Raw genomic sequence first — 15,944 nt, forward strand, 5'->3', positions numbered from 1 at the left:
ACTTATTATAGTATCATACATTTGTATGCACATGACAACTGGTGATGTTATAGAAAATATTTGCTTTATACAAAGTGGAAAAAGTCTTCGTACTAAAAAATAATTGTATATTAAAAGCTTTACGGCTATAACAAAATAGCTTCATTCTTTTACTGTACAATATCTCACTACATCTAAAAGTTAATTACCTGAAACATCCTCCTGAACAATATCTGTATTGTTATAATTTACTGAAAGTGAAATTCCAATATCTTCTGCTAAATATTTAACCTTTATACATACTGAAACAAAACGTTTTCATATATGAAAATGCCATAAAGTTTTTATAAATGTCAATTATTAAATTTCTTACTTAGACCATTCAAGTTAACGATTTGCCAATTTAAATTTTCACAACATTTACATTTGTATTTAACACATGTACAACCTGTTTGTTTCACAGATACATCTTTCTCTGTAAAAGGAATAAAATAATTTTTTATTCAAAAAGATTTTAAACGTTATTTTCGTCTGTCATAAAATTAAAAACACCATTTTCAAAAATATGAGCAATCGAAATTTCGTTACATGAGTTTTCATATGTGTTATTTAAATCTAATAATAACGATAAAATCAATTTTACATACCTTTATTTTCTACTTCTGTCTCCTCTGTACCTATTAATATAACATAACTCAGCGACAATAAACAAATATATAAATATATTATAAGCCTCATCTTGTAAATTATAAAACCGTAATTTTATAATTATAATTTTATAATTAACAGGCTTGAAATGTAAAACATATGTGTGAAATCACTTATTAGTTGTTTTATTACACTTATATGGTAGAATGTGTATGAATTTGCGTCTTATACAGAGTACAAAACAAAGAAAGGTCAAGTCAGATACGTCTGAATGATAGAATGTGAAATTTCAATGTTACTTGCACCTAAATTCCAATACAGTTCAGTGATCAGAAAAATGTCAGTAAAGGTAGTTTATTTTAAGTTTTAAATTTTGGTTTTACATTTCATAAAAATAAATGCAAGTTTTCGTATGAAAATTTCACTAAATTATTTCTGTGCTCGTATGAAGTATAAACACATTGATACAATAAATAATGAGTGTGTAGATATATGGTGATATTTCATAGCATATAAGCGTACGATAAATAAAACTAAGAACGCATTTAAATAATTTTGAATTTATTTCGCGGGTATGATTCTAACTAACAGAGGTGCCAATATACTTTTATTTTCAATATTACATACTAGACATTTTTAATATAATAACTTGATATGTTTTTTAGAATTGAGCGCACGTACAGGGTAATATTTTCACAAACTTATGTATTTCTCAAACTGTTCTTTAAAACAATGTTTTAAACATAACCTTACTCTGTTTCGAAGGGGTAGTCCCCTCAAGGTATCTCGTATTAGTAAATTTCATCTGAAATAATAAATATTTGGAAGTATAATAGACTATGTACATGTTTACTTTTAATATGCACAAAAATTTATAATGTTTATCAAGTATAATAGAATATGCTCTGTATCATGCTAATATTGATAGTTTTTAGACCAATCAAAATTAATTTTCTATTGTGCAGTTTCAATAATTTGAATAGGAAATGAATTCATGAATCTAATTAGACTCTATCTTTTTTCTAAGAATGAATAATTTTATCAGTTTATTCCGTTTCTATTATCTAAATAGTCGTGATAAAATGTAATCGATGTAATCTGTATCATAGAAGTGCATGTTTCCTCTGGACGTAAGTCCGTATGTTCAGTTCGTATTATCGAAGATAATAAAATAGCGGGAAATGTTGTTATAATACTTAAGTTATTTGACTGTCAATTATATGTCAAATAATAAGGGCGTTTAAGCATGGATACTTCATGGAAAAATACTCGTAAAGCTCTCAAAAATTTCACAGATATACTAGGATGCAACAGATGGTAATATTTGAATAAAGAAAGTAATAATTTTATATTTCTCTTAGTTTATTAAAGATTTTCGTCTTCTGTTTGCACATATACGAAAATGTAATTCGTAATTTTTTTTAGTTGTCACTTTTTTTTATTAGAAACATTATTGATATTCAAGCAATAAAATGTAATATGAAGTTGAATCATATGCCTTGTATATGAATGTCAATATGAATATTTGAGATGAGTGTATGAAAATAACATATTTTTATCTTTAGTGGAAATCAACCAGTAAATGCAATAAGATATACCAATTGTGACCACTTTTTTTGTGAGGAATGTATTGGAAATGATTCAATATGTACAAAGTGCAATACACCTGTTCAGCCTATTGAAATACAGAATGATCACATAGTTAAGAGCCTTGTGTCTTATTGCAATATTATTGCAGAAATAATTAAGGAAAAGTATGTGAATTTCAATTAATATATTTTACACTTTAATGTAATTTTTTCAGTATAATTAAAAGTTATTTATGGCCCATCTTTTGCTTATAATATAATTTTGCTTACTTCAATGGTTTTATCATTAAATTTTGTATCTTGCAAATTACATTCAAATTATTTTATGTACATATAAATATATAAATAATATGTGATAATCAGTAACATAAAAATATATATTTGCTTTTTAATACTTCTTAATTAGTAGAATATATCTTAATTTGAGAAAATAAAGTTTGTATAATGTATAATTGATATGAATTTAATAGAGATTTATGGAATACAACTGCGGATATAAACAGTTCACACGCACCTTCAGCTATATTCAATGTATCTAAAGCAAGATCTAGAAGTTTTCATTTAGGGTCTAAACATTTTGTGCCAAAGAAAGATATAAATAAACGAAATGAGAAGGGGGAAACTAGATTACACATAGCATGTTTAAAGGTATATTATTATATTATGTACATAGTATAACAAATATAGGTTTCAATACTTTAAGTGGTGGTAAAGTAGTCCAAATAATTCCTAAAGTATTCTATGACAAAATATTTAATCTGCCTTGACATGTTCACTACAATCATAGATGTATGATCTATGAGAATCTTAATGTCCTTCCCAAAACATATATACATTTTCTGGAGCGACTACATCCAGGTCAACAACCTACTTCAATGTATCTATCTCACCAAGATGCACAAGTTATTCTTCATTCCAAAAAGTATAATGTTAACTTCAATGTATTTTAACTGTAAAATGGGAATAGATTAGATATTTTGCATTCTACTTAGGTCTCATTACCACCTAATAAATAACATTTAATGAAGCACAGTGGTACTCATAAATACTTTTTCAGGAGAATGAAAGTTATGTAAAAACATTATTAGCTGCAGGTGCAAATCCAAATACTAAAGATAATGCCAATTGGACTCCTTTAGTAAGTTAAATGTATATTTCTACAGTAGTACAGTATTATATCTTTGTATGGAATCTTAAAAATATGATATATTCTTTATTTGTAGCAGGAAGTAGTTAATTATGGATATAGTAATATATGTAAATTGTTATTAGAGTGTGGTGCATCACCTAACACACCAGGTTCTGAAAACAGAACAGCATTGCATGAAGCTGCTATTAAGAATAGATTGGAAGAAGCAAAAATGCTTTTACAATATTCAGCTAAAAGAGATGTGTATGATGAGCATGGAAAAAGGCCTATGTATACATCATTTAAATATATTCTGAATTAAATCTAATTCTTGTATATAGTATTGGTTCATGATGTTAAAATTATTGTTTATATAAACTTATTTTAGAGATTATTGTGAGCCATATACAAATATGTGGAAAATTTTGAATGAGGAAAATGAAATGAATGAGACAGTTGAAGGTACTACAAATTTGAATTGCACTTTAGATCAATCATCTTTTGCTATTCAATCATATGGTGGAATTGTTATATATGCATCCAATTTAAAAGAAGAAAATCGTAAACTACTGCAGCAAATGGCTTCAAAACATAAAGTGAAAGTTGCATCTGTATTTCGGTATACTCTCCATTAAAACTTGTAAACACAAAAATTAGGAAGCCTATATAAAAATGTGCTCATGTTTCAGGTCATTTGTAACACATGTCATTGTGGAAGCAAACTATCAAAATATTGTACCGCTATCTTATGATGTAATGATGGCACTTCTGCGAGGAAACTGGTTAATTAATAGTGAATGTAAGTTAATTCCTGAATAAATAACTTCTAAATGTGTATATGCTATAATATATTTCACAAATTCATTTAAAATTAATTTTTTATATATTTATTTACTATAAAAGGGATTCAATTAACTATGGATGTAGATAATATACTATCAGTGGATTTAGAACTCTTTGAAATCAGTGGTACACCAATTCAAGGTATTCCAAGAAAAGCTAGAGAAAATGAACAGAATCAGGTAAAATTAATTGCAGTATTAAGATGGAAGAAGTTTTAATATTTCATTTTAAACATTCTTCTTTATTGTTTCAGAATCCAAGACTTTTCAATCAATGCCATTTTTACTTTGCTTTACACGCAAAGAACGTTTATTATGTAAATGGTATAGAATTAACTAAGGATAGTTTAACGAGACTTGTACAAGAAGGTAATGGGACAGTTTTGAAAAGGGAACCAAACCCAGAACACATAGAATCTAAAGAACAAACTGTCCCTTTTCACATAGCTAATGAGCCTTCTCATCCTTTATATAAGTGTACTCATTATGTTATATATGTACCAGGAAAGGAGGAACCACGTGTAAAATATAACATGCCCCATTTAAAAACGTTGCCGCTAATGTGGCTAATTGAATGTATAGAAAAATTTGCATTGATTAATCCATTAGACATAGGTTTACTTTAATTTTCAGAGATTTTATAGTTATATAAGTTTATTTTTATTCTTGTGATAATTTGTATGTAATAAATACAACAATTTTCAATTTTTAGTAACAGTCACAATTTTTCACTATCAAACGTGATATAATTTTATTTCGCTGTTTTATCTCAATGTTTCCGAAATAAAAATCAAATGATGAAATTTCATAAAAATAGTTAATTTTTCGTTTGATTTTGTTTAAAAATGAAGAATTTTTGAGCATATACTATGATTATGAAGGATCGACCGTTGCGCAAAGAACGATAAATTCCAAAGGGAAATATCGTACGGTATCTTGTACATTTACGGGTAAAGTACCGCTAGTCCTGCACATATACACCTATATGTAGCGGTGAGAAAGAGGGAGTGAAAGAAAAAACGCTGCAACGGAGTAAGAGAGAAATAAAGAGGAAGAACAGTGCGAACATGGAAGAACACAGGAAAACAGAAATTCTAATATAGTTGAGAATAAATAATAAGAAATATTTTAAATCGAAATAAATAAATTAAACAATATGTTACTCTAAAACGAGTTACTTATTAATTTCAATTAGAAAAAGAATATTACTAAGTAGTTATTCCAGGAACACGTTACTCATATCTTACTTTACATATTATAGTAATCATAGAAAGAGATAAAATTATATTAACTACCACTACTTTACCAAACTCTCAAATGTTACATTTCGTTACTAGTTTTACTGTCCCTATGAATACAGTAACCGAAAATTATACTTTAGATTAGCGAAGATTGTATAAATCTATTATATCACCGTTAGTACCGAACAATTACAAAGTTTTATTTTCTACAATTTCTTCCTCTCTACGAAGAAACAGATTCTTTCGATTTGCCTCAGCGTAAACGTACGCAAGCTGGAACTTTTCGCATTAGTCGAATAATGTAGATTTTCAGAGATATCCAATATTCATGCCAACAACCCTTCCCCCTCTTTCTGAATGATTCTCGGTGAGGTCGATCGCCGTCGATCGTTCTCTTTGCTTCTCTGCCTTCGTCCTTTTCTTTCCTTTTTCTGATCAGCGTAAAAGAGGGGACCCTCACCCTGACCCACAAGTGGGCCTCGGTACCTCCCTAGTCAGTCAGTCAGTCAGTCAAACAAGTTAAGCAGGCAATGCGGGCTCGCATAGTACCGTGGCTGTCGAACTCGCGGTAAAGTAGTTTGATACGCACGTGTTCGATTCGTGTAACAGCATAGTGTGTCTCCCCTTAGTTATTTTCGCGACCGCCTCTTTAAAGTTGACGAAGAGGAAGAGGAAGAGGAAGAGAAGGAAAAACGGAAAAGGAACGAGGGAGGCTGAAAATGATACTGGGAACAGCCCCCGGGGGCATCGTCCTTTTTCTCCTACTTACTGGAACGGTCACTGCTCAGGACGACGATTCTTTGGCAGGCAGCTTCTTATCAGGTAAGCTAAGCATCCACTGCTTCCCATTATCAGCGGCTTCATTGTTCCGGCTCCTAAATTAGGACGCCTTAGATAGATGTTTTGTTAAACCTCGTTATTCATATTACATCTTTTTATTTTTAAATTATGTTTACACGTAATACGTTTTAATTGAAGCCTGTAATTAGTGGATCGGTACAAGAATATTAGATATTTCAAATTCTTATGGTTTGATGCGTTCTCAGGGTGAACGAAAGTATAAAAGAGTGTTATATAATTGTGTAAATAATCTGTAATTTTTTATATGTATGCTATAATCTCTGATGCAATTTAAGTGCATACAAAAGTGCGCTAGAAGAGAAATTTACCGCTTATGGTAATTTATAGCATCCACGTTACTGCGCTCCTGTATTTCTATCTTCGTGAATGAAAAGTTAGACTTTATATTTGCAAGAAATAGTTTTTTCAATACGTTTGTTTATGCGCACAAAAATTTCGTGAAATATTTTTGAGTTTCTTGTAAAACGAGCTTCAACATTCTGCAATTTATTTAAACTGATTCCTTTTCTATTCCTTTTACATAAAAGTTCGCCAAAGAAAATTGACTAGAAAGCTTGAATTTTTGAAGAAACGATAATAAAACGATAATAATAAAATTTTCAAAGAGTCTTTTCGCCTGAATTTCGTGAAATTCAGTTTTAATAAGCGCCAAAGGAATTACGCTTTTAATACGCCTATCATGACCTACACAAAAGCTATTTGATGGACTTCATCACTCTTTAGTCGCAATCAATTTGCTTGAGCATGGAGAATAGCCGGAAATAAAATCATTTCGTAGCAGAGGAGGTTTCGAGAAATAGAAATTCGCGTGCGCAAACGTATGGTAGCGCACACTTGTAAAGGTAGTATCTGGAAGGATGCGATTGTCCCACTTAAGAGTTGTACAACGCAATGCGGATGACGCTCAGTCCAGTGTTGGTGAAGAGGCCGTTGGCAGACTTGAAAAGTTCCCAATGATACACATACAACGCAACTAGCAATTATTACTTGTATGTATTAGAGTAATTAGAAATAGAGCATCATATAGAACAGAAATAGGACATCATGTTGTGTATGTCCAAATTTGACAATTAGTTCTTTGAAAATACACACTATTGATGCAGGATCATGCTGAGGATACATTTTTCTTTCTAACATTAGCAATTGTTAGAAATTTTTAAACTTCAGTCAAATAATAGCAGTCTTTCGAATAATTCTTATGAATTATGTTAAAATTTTAATTGGGACTGGTAGATCTTGGAAAGGAACTTGATTTTTGTTTATCTTTGTTGATTATTAGTTTATACTCATTTTTTCGTGTAATTTTTGATTTATTGTAGATTTGGATAAAACTGCATGCATCTGAATGTTTGTGTTAGTGTACGTATATTATTCACAACTGCATTATTAATTTTCAAATGCAACTAAAGAATGGGTACAAATATTCTGATTCCTGAAACTGTACTTTTTCATCACCCTTTTAGAAGTTTGATTATTATAAAAACTGTATTTAGAATGATAGAAAAGAAGCTTGAATCTTTTTCCAGATGCTTTGAAAACCTCTAATTAAAATGGTTTGTTATTGTTACTTACATCAAGTAATTTCTATTTCCATTTTACGAAATTAATGTTAAATAAATATTCGTGTCTAATATGCATAACCAGATAAATCTATTCACGTTAGTTTTACATTTACTGTGAAAAGTTTCTTCAAAATCGAGGCCCTAAAAAAAGTACGTGTTTTCATCGTTAGATTCTTACGTATTTTTATTTATCTAAAAGTCTACATTAAATGATCTCTCATGAAGAAGAAATTTAAATTAAAAGAACTTACAGTACTGTGCGACCTAACTTCCGAAGCTTAGGCACCTTTCTTCGTCCTCCCGCCATTACCAATGACGCTTGTGATGCTGCACTGTATATGCGAGCCCAACACAAACGAAATATACATCGTAGAGGGAAACGATACTACTTTTAAATTAATTTTGTGTATACTGTATAATCAGTAAATATTACCACAGACAAATTATTGCTAAATTTTAATATTAATATGGTATACCTACTTTATGAAATCCATTATGTTCATCTACAATTCATTAAAACAATTTGTATAGTTACTCTAAAATAAAAAATACGTTGCTCTACTATCACAAATGCATTATTAATTTGACCAGTTACACGTACTCGCTTGCATTTATAAAGAATTTTGATTGAAGCTATTTAAGTTAGAAAATTGTTTTCTAATTTCTAATAAATCAGTCTGTACTTATATCTATATTTAATCTTTTGATAAAAAGTAGTGAAATGTTTATAAAATTTGTATACGTTTCAAAAAATTCACAGACGACAAGTTGTATAATTTTCCTAACAAAAATGTACTGCTTCTAATACTTCATATTTTTATAATCGTTCTTAACGTGTTTTCGGTGTAACATTTTGCACTTTGATACCACCATAATGCATAACCGAACCTCATGGACTCGCTTCATTAATTCGATAAGTCAAAAGGATGTAGATTCAGGTTTGTCATCGGTCTGAAATAATTACGTTAGAAGAGGCACGTACCCGAAGCAGCTATACGATGGAGTTGAGCCGTTTAATTAACTACCGTTATGTTTGTTTGGGCCGTTATATACCCGTCAAAGTGAAAACAGCTACACCATAGGAATCTATGCAACGGTCCGTGCGAATTTTGTCGAGTTTGTTTGCTCGCGCGTCGTAAAGAACCGAACCGTACTTATCACTTTTCTTACACTTTCGTCGGTTTTCGATCTTAGCAGGTTAAATTTGTACATTTTGAAAAAATCAATTTCGTAGCTTTCTACACATTTGAAGCAGGAACTGACAAGAACACGTTTTCAACAATTTTAAATTTATGCGAATTTTAAACAGATTACTAAACGTGGAAGTATACGATATATTTTAATTCTGCGAATTATCATTTCTATCATTTCTGTAAAGTATCATTTCTAATTTTCATGTATCGTTGTTTCGTGATTTTTTTCTAGAATTTGTAATTTTGTTATGAATCTGCTATTTTAGTCGTTAGTTTGAATTAACACGGTTGACAGTATCTACCTGTCAGTATCTACTCGTTTCTCATACATCAATGTGAAAATATGCTCATCGTCAGATGTCTGGTATTTAAATTGCGCACCGGAAGTTGGATTCTTGACTCTGACTTACATGTATGTATTTGGAGAATTGGGTCCTATATTGCGAAGCAATGGAAAAGTGGTCAATTTCTCTTATTATGCGAAGTTTGTATGTTCCAGGTATTGATAAAAGTTGAGTGAATATATTTTTTTTAAATTTATCACAATCATTTAAAATTATAGAGATTTACCCAATTCTTGTTGTCAATTTAAAGAAAATAAGCTGTTTCCAAAAAGTTATGAATAATAGAAATAAGATGTAAAAGATATTTAAGAATGTCCTTAATGTTAGAAACTGATTGTAGCTATTACTTTATAGTTCCTTAATAACTCGTACAATAAATTATATATGCTACACACTTAAAGCTGCATATGATTCATTAAGTTAATGATGGATTAATAAATTAGTGATGATTTAATAAATTAGTGATTGGCTACTGAAATTATACCTACAACTACTCTATAAATGTATCACTGACTTGACCAGTCATATTGCTTTTGTTTACTTTCGAATAAGTACATGCGATTGATGTGAGTGATGACACATTTGTAACTGTACAACATACATAATAATTTTTCAGTTCATTGTACCCGCCTAAATGCATTAGTCGCATTCATCGAACGCACACCTATCTATAACATACTTCATATCGCGCGTCAATCATATCCGCGCGAATTTGACATTAAACGAATCAGATAAATAAAGGAAACACCAAGTGAAAATGAAAATTTGTTCAGGATGTTAATCGAAAATTGGTTGATAAATTAAAATTAATTTAAATTGTGAATTTTCCGTATTTTATGTGCCAGTTATTATATTTTGTCGAATAGAGATGGAGCAAATTGAAAATCGGATGTTCTTCATTTATTAGATTCTAAAGCTAACATCTTTCTTATCGTATATTGCTTTTGTTTTTACTGAAAATTATTATACATACAATACTATTAGGTTGATTGAAAGATATTGTTGGGTATTTTTTTAAAATACTTCCAATTATGTGTAATATGATATGGTACATGTGTATAATGAAGTATTATAAAAAGTTATAAAAAATAATTGTTAAATATTATAAATATAAGTTAAAAGTTGAGTAAAAGAAGATTTCTTCAGTATTACATGATAGCAAGAAAGTTTCTTTAATGTTGCATGACATCGTCATTTCTCCACTGTAATTCTACGCTACTCACTTACAAAGAGATGAAAATAAACTGTTTACGGAAAGAGAAGTGCTCAGACAGGTTGTTCACTGCTATCGAAGGTCCATCGACTGTCAAGATCAAGTTTAGTCATCCTTCACTACTTTATTCCGTATGAGAGAGATAATAGGATTACGTATGCAGGAATCTCTCCTGACTACGGTACCTACACCCAATGTACAGTTACTGTCGAGAAATTATAATAAGTGAATAAGAAGCACCTCGTAATTTCAGAAACTACACAGATTAGATAATATCGGTGTGAAGAATCAGTGTTAGCAAATTATACGTTTAAAAGAATACAGTGCGTGATTAATGATGATTGCAACGCCAGTAATCTAATACATTAAATTTTGAGTAAAGTTAACTTCCTATACGTTTCAGAAGAATAATAAAATGTTAATACTAGGATTATTGAAGCAGTCAACATTTCTGTTATCGAATTCCTTGTAACAGTTATTGAATTTTATAACATGGTGATTCAGTTTGATCAAATTATTGATTACTTTTTTTTTTTCTCTTCAAATATACGTGCATACATAGCATACCTATTTTCTCATAATTAGTAGATCATCTTATAAGTGTTTTACATTTTAATTAAAAACATTAAGAATCCTTCGAAGAAGAGCCTCAAAAATTATCTGATGGGTAGGAATTGGTGGTAGAATGTACTATTCAACAAAACCTGAACTCAGAATAACAATACACATTAATTTCTTTACGAATAAAATGATTTTTTGAAACATTGTTTATGGGATGATTCAATATATCGTTTTATAACGATTCCTTAGATAAAATATTCATCTTGACTATATTTTTATATTAAATATTTTGATATAATTATATGTTTACGCTTAAACACATTCTTTCACCTTGGCACAGGTTTACTAGATTCTATAACGAGCACTGCCAACAGTGCAGACTGTCCAGGGGTGTGTGTCCACGCGTTCGCCACGTTAATATGTTACGAAGTTCTCGAACACGTGCAATGCCCTACCAGTATGAGATGTTGTATCGAAGCGCCCATAAACAGCACTGGCACTTCTGATAACATCCTCGAAGACAACAGCCCGGCTCCGACAGTAGCCACAACTATTAAGACGACGACAACTACAGCCGCAACTGCGCCTTCGACAACTACTGCAGTTACGACGGTTTCCACTACGACCACGCAGAAAGTGGCTTCTGTACGTTAGCAACATGTTATTTATGATCTTCTCAGGCGTGAACATTCATTTTAACGCACTGGGATGTGTTAAGAACGTAGTAATCAATTATGCGTCATTGAGAAACTTTCATTGAGAACAATTAAATAGCATCCTTCCTCTAATTATTAAGAGTCAGATGGTTGTATCTTAAAAAGAAATTTTTCAAAGTAAGAAATTTTCGAGGACTTGTTAAAGTAGAGCATAAGACCCAAACCATACATCAATTCGATCATGGCCTGCTCACGATCTGTTCTTGGACATCCATTCTTCTAAAATGTGACTGAATCGAAATTGGAGCATTACTCATAATGTAAATACAATACTTACGTTTAAAAGCAATGAAATAATATTTGATTGAACTGAGAGTGGAGTGTGAGTGAATCGTGATCGGATTAATAGTGTAGTTTGGGCCTAATACTGTCCTTAATAACTCTACTGTTCACAGTATTTTAAAAAGTTTCAAAATTCTTAGATCCAGACACAAAGACTTAGAGCAGACCTTTTGTCTTTTTCAGGATGGTCAAAAAGAGTCAGTCAACAAAACGTCGCGTATGTATTTTTCAAAAAGTATTTCTTTCATCGTTCTCTACCACTCCTTAATTTATCTGTAGTTCTGAATCCCTCTATACGAATAAAAAAAGCTTTTAATCTAATCTAAGCTTCTAATCAATATCTATTTCCCATAGTAAAGACATGCACTGGAATCTGCATGGCAGAGCGAATCGCCGATTACTGCGATGCCGTTTTGGTGATAGAAAGTCTATGCAAACCAGGATACAAATGTTGCGTATCCAGAGACGCGTTTGGAGATTCTCCTCCACCCGAGTTGCGAGTCATCGATCGAGCGAATTCGAGTCGATTTGACGAAAAGACTAGCGTCAATACATCGCATAAAGGATCCTCTACGACCACGAGGCCCAGTATATCCGACCATACAAACGTGTCAACAACTACAACACCGATCACCACGATCACGACGACGCAGCATCCAACGACCACGATAAGGCCAAAGATTACCAATAAGAAACCCTGCAAGGGCGAATGTGTTAGCGGATTTTTCGCCATTCTATGCGATAAAGTAGACGCTGACGCTGAGTGTCCTGATGATGGGTCTTGTTGCGTCATAGACGCATTTTTGAAGACGGTAACTAAGAGTATATTAATTTGTCGATAGACATTAAAGAGTTGTATATTTTGTTTTGACTACGATAATTATGATTAGGAAACGACGACAACTATTCGGCCAACCACGGTGCCACCGCAACCGAAATTACCACCATGTGCTGGGTTTTGCCTCTTGAACATTATGGCAGCCTTCTGCGAACGGCCGAACGTGATAATAGCGAAGACATCAACCTGCCAATCTGGATCAATCTGTTGCGACAACACGAGAAGCCCGCCGCAGGTGATTCTATTTCTTTTTTTCGGTAGAACCCTTTCAAGGAACGAATAAATTGAGGCAAGTAAGATAATGAGTGACCCATATAAGAAAAGAACTGAAGTTCGATATTGAAGTACGGAGGACACGCGTAGTGACACTTATCTTCTTTGTATCAGACTCCAAGGCCAAGGCCAAGACCTACACCGAGGCCACCGATCACTACAGTCTCTTTACCGCCAGATCCTCGCCCAGAGTGTCCTGGGTCTTGTATAGTTTCTTATTTATCTTTCACTTGTTTCAGTAAGTAATTGTGTCTTTCTGTTTACATTCTCTCTTCTAATTATACACAAAATTGAATAAATGCTGTAAATATATTCTAATGTAATTCATATTGTGTGAAAATGAACAGCTTCATATATCACTTCAGAGGCAGAGAAGACATCAAATTATATCAAATATTGTATGAAATTCTGTTTAGGAAATGCTGAGCTAACGAATTTGTTCAAATGTAAGAAGCAAGGATACCAATGTTGTGCACCAAAATCGCTGATCCGAGAATTCATTGGCGGGAATTCCAGTGAGCCTACTTTGAGTAATAGAAACGACACGATGTATGTTACTGCGAGACCATACACCACCCCTTTAACAACGACAATGTGTAAGTTAAATTTTTGATTACGTGTTTCACATACTTTCACTTCCAATTAACGTTAAATACTAAAATTAGTCACCATTATACTGAGTATTTGGCAATTGCTGTCAGAAATGTTGATCTGTAGGAGACTCTACATGACAAAATAGGACGAAAATAAAGAATGGCAAAATAGCGTTTAAGGCTTCGTTTCACAGTTATTAATTGTTGAGAAAACGCTTCAAATTCGCGTGAAATATGTCTGACTTAGGACTCATTCTACTGCCAACGCGCACTAGTCGAGTCAGACACAGCAAAATCAGTGGAATAAGTCCCAAGTCAGACACATTTCTCAATAATTAATAACTCCAAAACAAAGTCTTGAATGTGATTTTGCCATTTCCGATTTTTTCCCATTTTTTTATGTATAAATCCTTCTTAAAACTTCCGAAATTTGTCGTCGAACACCTTATATAAATCAACGTCGAAAGTCTTTTATACGTTATAAGCTCGTGGCCCATCTCGGGCTACGAATTTACAGCGATAAACCTTCTGCAATTTTTACCATTTCTTATGATTATGTTCTATTAAGAAATTTTGAAAGGATTGTTGGTTTTACAGATGAAACAACAACAGTAACGACTACTATGAGAAGTCCTGTATATAGTAAATACGTGTGCGGAGTAAAAGGAACGTCACGTGGGCCAATTCAAGCTCGTAGCTTGCAAAGGGAAGCGCGTGTTGTTGGAGGAGAAGATGCAGACGCGAACGAGTGGTGTTGGCAAGTTGCTCTCATCAATTCCCTCAATCAGTATCTTTGTGGAGGTGCGCTTATCGGGACACAATGGGTCCTTACTGCTGCACATTGTGTGACAAAGTAAGTTTCTCTAGAACTGGAATAGGGATTTGAGATAACTGGGTATCTGGGTATTTTTGAGATAGGTATTCGAGTAGACAAAAATTGCTTAAGTGTCCCATGTAGCAACTAAGCTAGCGATTGATTCTTGGGTCGAGATATCGACCTGGATACTTGGATAATTTTTTTTGCCCAGGTATCTCACCAGGCATCAAGGTGCTCGTGTATTTCACAATGAACAGCTCTACTCTGTGAGACCTTTTACAGATGAATCTGTTCTTCAAAATCTGAATAATAAAAATATCAATTTCTAATTTGCAGTATCGTAAGATCTGGAGATGCAATTTATGTGAGGGTTGGTGACCATGACCTGACTAGAAAATACGGAAGCCCTGGTGCTCAAACTTTACGAGTAGCAACAACTTACATTCACCATAATCACAACAGTCAAACTTTGGATAATGACATTGCATTGTTGAAACTTCATGGACAAGCAGAACTCAAGGATGGTGTCTGTCTTGTATGTTTACCTGCTCGAGGAGTCAGCCACACAGCTGGTAAACGGTGCACTGTCACTGGTTATGGATACATGGGAGAAGGTAAACTTTTATATGATACAAAACTTTATGACATTCTTTAAATTCACTAATCTGTATGCATTTATACACGTATAGCTGGACCTATCCCACTTAGAGTACGAGAAGCCGAAATACCAATCGTCAGCGATGCTGAATGTATAAGAAAAGTCAATGCTGTGACTGAAAAAATTTTCATTTTACCAGCAAGTAGTTTTTGTGCTGGTGGTGAACAGGGCAATGATGCATGTCAGGTAATGATAATACATAACAGTTACTAATAATTTTTAAAGCCTATTGTAAAAGTAATAAGTACCAAATGCAAGCTGATATGAATATTGTATTGGTGTTCAATTTTTCGTTTGTTTTTAGGTGCAAAATATAGTTATAAGATCTGATATGAATAATTTTATACTAATCGTGGTACTTTGACGTTTAGGGGGATGGAGGAGGTCCTCTAGTATGCCAAGATGATGGATTCTATGAACTGGCTGGACTCGTTTCATGGGGTTTCGGTTGTGGAAGATTGGATGTTCCTGGCGTTTACGTAAAAGTTTCCGCATTTATTGGCTGGATTAACCAAATCATTTCCGTGAATAATCTTTAGCTCTTTTATATATTATTTATAAATATTAAGACGTTTCCAAGGAAACGCCCTAGTACCTTCGCGCGC

General features: G+C 32.5%; 2 protein-coding genes across 2 annotated transcripts; both read left to right on the plus strand.

The window, feature by feature from the left end:
- The first annotated feature begins 1,870 nt into the window (after positions 1-1,870).
- LOC143178895 (BRCA1-associated RING domain protein 1) lies at positions 1,871-5,351 on the plus strand. Its single transcript, XM_076377825.1, has 9 exons — positions 1,871-1,944; positions 2,193-2,381; positions 2,687-2,864; positions 3,274-3,354; positions 3,440-3,636; positions 3,734-3,964; positions 4,035-4,144; positions 4,249-4,367; positions 4,442-5,351. The coding sequence occupies exons 1-9, from the start codon at positions 1,874-1,876 to the stop codon at positions 4,811-4,813; spliced, it is 1,548 nt and encodes a 515-aa protein (XP_076233940.1). The 5' UTR covers positions 1,871-1,873; the 3' UTR covers positions 4,814-5,351.
- Positions 5,352-6,147: 796 nt separating this feature from the next.
- Mas (trypsin-like serine protease domain-containing protein masquerade) lies at positions 6,148-15,878 on the plus strand. Its single transcript, XM_076377824.1, has 11 exons — positions 6,148-6,250; positions 11,503-11,807; positions 12,344-12,377; positions 12,515-12,972; positions 13,051-13,233; positions 13,386-13,509; positions 13,688-13,867; positions 14,462-14,717; positions 15,018-15,295; positions 15,371-15,525; positions 15,711-15,878. Exons 1-11 carry the CDS (start codon positions 6,148-6,150, stop codon positions 15,876-15,878), a joined length of 2,244 nt encoding a protein of 747 aa, XP_076233939.1.
- Positions 15,879-15,944: the final 66 nt, after the last annotated feature.

This window comes from Calliopsis andreniformis, chromosome 5 (genome assembly GCF_051401765.1).
Source record: "Calliopsis andreniformis isolate RMS-2024a chromosome 5, iyCalAndr_principal, whole genome shotgun sequence".
Lineage (NCBI taxonomy): Eukaryota > Metazoa > Arthropoda > Insecta > Hymenoptera > Andrenidae > Calliopsis > Calliopsis andreniformis.